The following is an 8346-nucleotide window of genomic DNA, read 5'->3' as shown; positions in this document are numbered from 1 at the left end:
ATGAATAAGAAAAACACGTCTAAATGTGCAAAATTATCATTATATATATATATATATATATATATATATATATATATATATATATATATATATATATATATATATATATATATATATATATATATATATATATATATATATATATATATATATATTACATTAAAGACGGTTGCCTTAGTGGCGTCATTGTGTTTTCTACACTGTCATTTTCAAGTGGTTATTGGTTAACATATATATATATATATATATATATATATATATATATATATATATATATATATATATATATATATGTGTGTGTGTGTGTGTGTGTGTGTGTGTGTGTGTTGGCGAGGGCACCAGCCACCCGTTGAGATACTACCACTAGTGTCTTTGACTGGCGAGACAGTACTGCATTGGATCCTTTTCTTTAGTTACGGTTCACTTTCCCTTTGCCTACACATAAACCGAATAGTCTGGCCTATTCTTTACAGATTCTCCTCTGTCCTCATTCACTTGACAACACTGAGATTACCAAACAATTTTTCTTCACTCAAGGGGTTAACTACTGCACTGTAATTGTCCAGCGGCTACTTTCTTCTTGGTAAGGGTAGAAGAGACTCTTTAGCTATGGTAAGCAGCTCTTCTAGGAGAAGGACACTCTAAAATCAAACCATTGTTCTCTAGTCTTGGGTAGTGTCATAGTCTCTGTACCATGGTCTTCCACTGTCTTGGGTTAGAGTTCTCTTGCTTGAGGGTATACTCGGGCACACTATTCTATCTCGTTTCTCTTCCTTTTGTTATGTTAAAGTTTTCATAGTTTATATAGGGAATATTTATTTAAATGTCATTGTTCTCAAAATATATTATTTTTCCTTGTTTCCTTTCCTCGCTGAACTATTTTCCCTTTTGGGACCCTTGGGCTTATAGCATCTTGCTTCTCCAACGAGGCTTTTAGCTTAGCAAGTAATAATAATAATAATAATAATAATAATAATAATAATAATAATAATAATAATAAATTTACGATTCCTTTCATATGTGAGGTTCTACAAAGATTATAATTATTTTGAAATTATATTCTATAGAAATTAAAAAAAAAATGAAAATGAAGCGTTAATATTAGCAACGCCTCCTTTAAACATGGAAGTCTCTTCGTCAAGGCAAATTTTACTTGATTTTTCTTTTTATCTTTTTGCAGTAACAATGACAAATCAAAGAAAACGTGATATCTCAAAGTCAAAACAATTTCGTTTGCTTTTATAAACATCACTTCATTTTGTGCAGTTGTGGCAGGTTATGATTATAGTACTGCAGTTACATATATATATATATATATATATATATATATATATATATATATATATATATATATATATATATATGTATATATATATATATATATATATATATATATATATATATATATATATATATAGAGAGAGAGAGAGAGAGAGAGAGAGAGAGAGAGAGAGAGAGAGAGAGAGAGAGAGAGAGAGAGAGAGAGATATATATATATATATATATATATATATATAGAGAGAGAGAGAGAGAGAGAGAGAGAGAGAGAGAGAGAGAGAGAGGTGGGGTGGGGAATGGTTCCCTAAGTCCTCCTACTTCTGGTATGTTGGCCTTCTTCAGGGAGTGGGGCATTACCTAACAAGATTTGTTAGCAAAGGATAGCGACTTTTATGCATCTCAAATGAGAAGATATTACCACACCCATCTTTTAACTCCGTTGAACTTAAAGTGGATGAGCCTATCTGGTGGAAGTTTGACCGTCACACCTACGTGTGATACAAAACTTAATATTTTACATTTCTTATTTATGCAGAACCACAAGGTAATGGTATCCATACCTGGCATAATTGGATAAAGTGAATTATATTTGTTCCAATGGAAAGTTAAGGCAGCTAATTGAAATAAGAATAATCTTCGTGTATATGATATTTGGCTCTTCATTTGCCAAAATGGTGTCACTACGATGTCCTGACTTCACTATAGAGGTTCTTGTGTCACTTTTCTTTAAGGTTTTATTCCAGTGTGATGATTTATCTGGTATTTATCCAGAGTTTATTTTATTTTGTCTGTTTTTTTTCTTTTATTCCAGGTTATTTCTGTGTATTATTATTTTGATTCCCATATCTATGATGTTTTGTGAATTCTTCTTTAAAGTTTTCTGTGTATTTGTTCTGATTTCGATATTGCTCTTTTACTATATCATTCATTTAATGTTTTAACGTTTTAATTTTTAATTTTATTTATATGGTTTAATTTATAATTTTTTAGTATATTTCATCCACTTCATTTTTTAAGTATTTCGATGTATTTATTATAATTCTTGCCTTTTTAACAGAATTTCATTAACTATTGACCTGTGTTTTACATTCACTTTTTAGCTCCGATGATGGGAAATGTTGTTCCCGAAAGCTTAGCCAATAAACTGTCCAAATGCTGAAGTATCTGCTTTCCTTCGCCTTTCTGCTAAACCTCAAGCTTTCTAGAAGCGAAAATGCCATTAATTATATATATATATATATATATATATATATATATATATATATATATATATATATATATATATATATATATATTATGTTATATATATATATATATATATATATATATATATATATATATATGTATATATATATATATATATATATATATATATATATATATATATATATATATATATATATATATATATATACTTTCAAATAGTTACGAGGCGTTCAATTGTTATAAGCGTACTATAATATCGTAGAAATTGAATAACATTATTCCTTCGGACAAGTTTTTAGACTAGGACAGTCCAGTAGTTCGCATATTGGCTTCGTCTGGGACTGAGTTATTAAACAAAATATGTCAAAACCACTCAACCATACGTTTTATGAATCTCGCCTAATTGATATTTATCAATTAAAACGAACTTTTATTACCAAATTGGTAACATTGAAATTTAATACACTTTAATGTTGTAGAATTAGTTTGATTAAAAGAGTATTCTATTCACAACTATGTTCGAACAAATATAGTAAGTAAAGCCAACATGAACTGAACTTCAGGTCATATCATTAATACGTAATAAGTATTGGCAAAACTTAAAATTTATGTAGATTGTATTTAGCAAGATGTGTCCCACAAATAAAAAACAAAGCTCTGTTGGCTTTACTAATTTTTTCTAAATATGAAAGAATTGGATAAATAGTATACATTTATAAAAAAAAACTTCAACAAACATGACCTATCCCAATACATGCTACCTTTAAATTCATATGTGTAGGAGTTCTCTTCCTCGTTACTGCAAGTTATGCTAACTTTGTAGCAACCCAAACCACAAGCAAAGAAGACAATTTTCCAAAGAAATTAATGCACCGTTGATAGGAATACAAAACATTAAAGCAAACGGAATGAAATTCCTTATGTAAACCTTACGAAGCTTACACAATATAGATTACAACTGTATCCTAATTTTGTAACCTTTTCCGTTGCTAAATTATGTACGAAAGCAACCACGACCAGGATATCCTCGCTAATATTTACTTCACACATAAACGTTTTGGGAAACTTAATTAGATTAGCAAACATCAAGCCACGAAACTGAATGTCTACAATATTACATAATGCAAGTCCACCACGAGAGAGAGAGAGAGAGAGAGAGAGAGAGAGAGAGAGAGAGAGAGAGAGAGAGAGAGAGAGAGAGAGTATTATATTATTAAATATTTCCTAATTAACAAATACTAAATGAGTAAAACGTTGAAACACGTGATTATAACGTCAGGGGAAATGTAAGTTCAAAGAGAATTAAGATTAATTCTCTTACAGAACCATATTAATACTAGCCCTACCTGGTAAAGTTATATGCTCATCAATTATGTAAGAGAGAGAGAGAGAGAGAGAGAGAGAGAGAGAGAGAGAGAGAGAGAGAGAGACTTATTCATTGGTAGGATAGACCTAAATTCAATAGAATTATACATGCATTTTAATGAAACAACAAATGGATGAAGTGTTAGAAATATATGGTTTTTCACTATGTAATGGCAATATAAATTCACAGAATTAATCCTCATTATTTGAAGAGCAGTATATTAATAGTTCACTACTATAACCTACATGGTAGGATAAAGACATGGAAGTTATAGGCACTGATTGGTTAATAAGTTGTGAGCATTTGTCAATTCAATTTTATTCACTTATTCTGTTAACTTTAATCTTATTTTGATTCATGGCTACTCACACTAGGCTTGGCCAAATTGCTGACCAAGTTTTTTTTTTTTTTTTTTATGTATTCTCAATGTAACAATATAGTCCCCTCAGTGATTATCTTCATTGGTCATTCTTATAATTACAGACATGATAAAAGCTATGGAAAGAATAATGATGGCAATAACAGTAAGAGGCAGAACAAGAGCAAAATGGATACGAGAGCAAACTTCAGTAGGGTAGTATTCTAATAACATGTAGGTAAGAAAAAGAAATGGACATGGGCAGGCAATATAATGAGAAGGACAAAATATAGATAGACATTAAGAATAAAAGAATGGGTGCCTAGAGATTGTAAAAAAAAAAAAAAAAAAAAAAAAAAAAAAGACAATGGATTAACGAACTAGGAAGGTTTGCAGATGTGGGCTGGCACAAAATGACTATAAACAGAAGCAGCTGGAAGGAAAAGGCCTTTGTTCTGCATTGGACTAGTAACGGCTCATGGCGATGGATTGGTGTTCAATAGCTCAATGGGTCTTTCAAATAAGCTAGCTTTGGCTCGCCACTTGATCGAGCACTGACAAAGGTGAACATTGCTGCTACCTGCTTACCATCACAAACTGGAAGGCCACTTTACGTGGTGATAAACAGAATAATATAATAATATGAAGCAAAGTAACAAGATTATGGTAGTGTCCTTTTCTTTACCTTCGTCCTTAGTCTCAACATGGCCAAATAGTGAATGAAATATTAGTATTTAATAAATGCACGTTGGGTAAAAATTAAACGTTACCCGTTCATTGCATACATGGTGCACTATTGAATGAAAAAAAAAAAAAAACTGACTTTTTGTATCACACATTATGTGTTTCTCCTGAGGGTGTAACTTTTGTTACGAATACTACAGCGTATATTCATTATCAAATAATATGCTGGCTTGATTCCCGGTATTGACTAATCACAAAGTCATGGTAGAATACACATTGTTTCAGTCACAGTCGCTGAATCTTACACATCGTGATCAGCATATCACGTAAATATCTTTCCCGTGTTTTCTGTTCCATCGTTGCCATATTCGGCATCCCAAACACAAACTTTCTCACTATGAAGACTTTAGCAATACTGGAATTGCTATATGGGTTCGCTATAGTCAAACTTGCCAAAGTAATAATCATTTCAGAGACTGTCCTTTGTGAAGTGACCTCGGGTTACTTTTAGATGAATGTAAACAATGAAATTGGAATGAGAAAACCATACTGCTCTATGCCCATGCAATGGCATCTAATGTACTGTGTACAAACTGGTTCATTATGCATTTGGTTGTTGGGTTCTTTTCAGTGACATCATGCCTTTGGACGGAGAGCGAAACCTTTGTATAACGACGGACAGGTCTTCCCGCATGGGTAGAACACCACTCAACTTAAACTTCGTCACCTAACCTATTACACAAGCTATGTCCTTAACTACCTATATTAGACTGATGTATTCTTAGCGACAGGGTTGAAAATAAGGGAGTTATGGGGCATGGTCATCATCATATATACATCCCAAAAGACCAATGAGAAACTTATTAAATTTATAGAGAATGTGAGGTAATTCTTGATTTATCAAGACTAGGTTTAGACACCTGTATGAATGTGGTTGCTTCTTGTAGATAATACCTTGATTACCGTGTTAGCTTAAGGTAGCATATTTGATGGGACGTTTTGGGTTAACAAACAACATATGTCACATGTTAATAAGCTTATATGGTTTATTTAAAACTGAATTGGCTGAGGTGTAGGTAGGCTATACATTTTTCACTGTTCAGTCAAAGGATTTTTTCTCTATTTAACATGATTTCTACTCTTATTGGAACATAGGGTATAAAGTCAACTAACTAGTCTGTTGTTAGGAAATGCACACAAATTGGATAAAATAATAAAGAATATGCCATTTCTATTGACCATTAAGTTTAGAATTTTATTATTTTCCTAAACAATGCAGTTCATAATTGTACGATATGTGTACGATATGTTTTTCGGCCATGCGCTGCCGAACATGCATCTGCATACGCTGTTGTGAGTCAATCGGCTCTTGAGTATCTTAGAATAAAGTTCGGTCACCAGGACGTTGTCTCATTGCAAACCCAAAATGGTGCAGTGAGTAGGATGAGAACCTAGCCATGCCCCAGATACGTCGACCACCCCAGGCAACGCCGAGGCGTGCCTCACCTGCGATGCCAAGGGCCTTGTCACAGGCCGTGATGCAAGCACAGACGTTAATTGCAAACCAGCAAAGCGCCATACGTTCCCTTCAGGATGCCCTTCTCGGTTCCGGAGCACATGCCAGTAAAGTTCCTGTCTCTGCTGCCCCTGAGAAGTGTGATGTGGTAATGTCCTCGGCAGCGTTCAGATCCTGGAGACGTTCGATGACGTGTTGGATCCACCTTAACAAGTTCCCGCCGCAGGATGTTGTCCTGCACATTAGGCTCAACTGTGTGCCAGCGTTGCAACGTGTGCTGGGCGCTCGGTATTCAGATGCCAAATGGAACGCCCTCGCCCCAGACGCGGCTCTGGACGCCATCGGGAATATTGTATTGCAGTCGTCAAATCAGGCAGTGCAGTGTTCTGAATTCTTTGCCCTAGCACAAGGGCGCGAGGAGTCAGTGAGTGACTATTTTTTGAGGTGTGCTCAAAAGGGCACTGACTGTGATTTTCAGTGTCTTAAATGCGGGGAGTGCTTGATAGAATACATGCTGTTACGGAAAATAATGGTAGGCCTCAGTGACCCTGTATTAAAAAGGCACGTTTTTCAGGCATGTGATACATATGAAAGTGTAGATGCCCTTCAGGCACTGTGCTGCACTTTCGAAGCTGCATGCCAAGACGTTGAAAGTGTCCCGCGCGTCGCTATCGGTGAGAGGGAGTCTGCTGGCGCCTCGTGTGATGACGTCACAGGCAGTGATGACGTAGAGCCAGATGTCGCGGTGTTGCGCGGCAACTTCAAATCAAAGCATTGCGGAATTTGTGGGGGACGCCATCCGTTTTGTCGAGCCTCGGGCCCAGCAAAAGGTATGACGTGCCACAGGTGCTAAAGGTAGGGCACTTTCAGAAATGCTGCAGAAGTACGAAGAAAGCGCCGCTTGCCTCGAGTTTAGTGATTGTTGCAGACACACACCTCTCCCCCCACCCTACAATCAAGGCTTGTGTTTCCCACAGGAATGGGAATTCAGTATTTACACTCGACGTAGCAGATACAGGAGCACAGATCTGCGTTGCCGGACCCATGATTCTTTCAAGCCTGCAAATAAATCCCCTGGAGTTGCAGCCGTGAACAGGTCTGAGGGACGTAGCTAATCTCCGAGTGAGATGTCTTGGATCAACGGCATGCTTCATTGATATAGGTGGGCGACGCACGAAGCAGGAGGTTTACTTTTTGCTGACGGCCAAGAACTACTATATATCGCTGAATGCTTGTAAGGAGCTGGGAATAGTACCACCTGGCTTCCCTCACCCCAACTATCTCGTTGCATCAGCTGATGTGCTTAACGAAGAAGTCACACGGCCTAACTCCCCTAAGACAATGAAGCCAGCCACCTTACCCATCCCGCCTGTGGAGGAGAATATACCAAGACTTGAGGAATGGTTATTACGGCATTTCTCATCAACAACCTTTAACACAACCAGGGAACCTTTACCTGTAATGACGGGCAAGCAGCACTACATCCATTTATTGCCTGATGCCGTGCCTTATGCCTGTCACACGCCCGCAACAATCCCTAAGCATTGGGAAGAGGAGGTCAAGGCCCAACTTGACTAGGACGTTCGGAAGGGTGTGATAGAACCAGTCCCAGTGGGGGATGCAACGGAACGGTGTGCGAGGATGGTCGTCGTAGCCAAGAAGACGGGCCAACCTCACCCCACATTAGACTTCCAGCGCCTCAACGCCCACTGTCTTCGTGAGACTCATCATACACCGGCACCCATCGACATGATTTCAAGCATCCCCATTCACACGTACAAGACTACGGCGGACGTCAACTGGGGTTTCCATCAAGTGGAATTGGACGAGGAAAGACGGCCACTCACTACCTTCATCACCCCATGGGGATGATACCGTTATCGTAGAACACCCATGGGTCACTGTTCGGCGTCCGACGCCTACACAAAAAGGTTTGAT

At 36.8% G+C, this 8346-nt stretch overlaps 1 protein-coding gene across 1 annotated transcript; it reads left to right on the top strand.

The window, feature by feature from the left end:
* The first annotated feature begins 6349 nt into the window (after nucleotides 1-6349).
* LOC137636015 (uncharacterized) lies at nucleotides 6350-7986 on the top strand. The gene is made up of 2 exons (XM_068368458.1): nucleotides 6350-7238; nucleotides 7505-7986. Exons 1-2 carry the CDS (start codon nucleotides 6350-6352, stop codon nucleotides 7984-7986), a joined length of 1371 nt encoding a protein of 456 aa, XP_068224559.1.
* The last annotated feature ends 360 nt before the right edge of the window (nucleotides 7987-8346 follow it).

This window comes from Palaemon carinicauda, chromosome 3, assembly GCF_036898095.1.
Source record: "Palaemon carinicauda isolate YSFRI2023 chromosome 3, ASM3689809v2, whole genome shotgun sequence".
NCBI lineage: Eukaryota > Metazoa > Arthropoda > Malacostraca > Decapoda > Palaemonidae > Palaemon > Palaemon carinicauda.
Note: the sequence above shows the minus strand (reverse complement) of the source record. Positions and strands in the feature narration are given on the sequence as shown.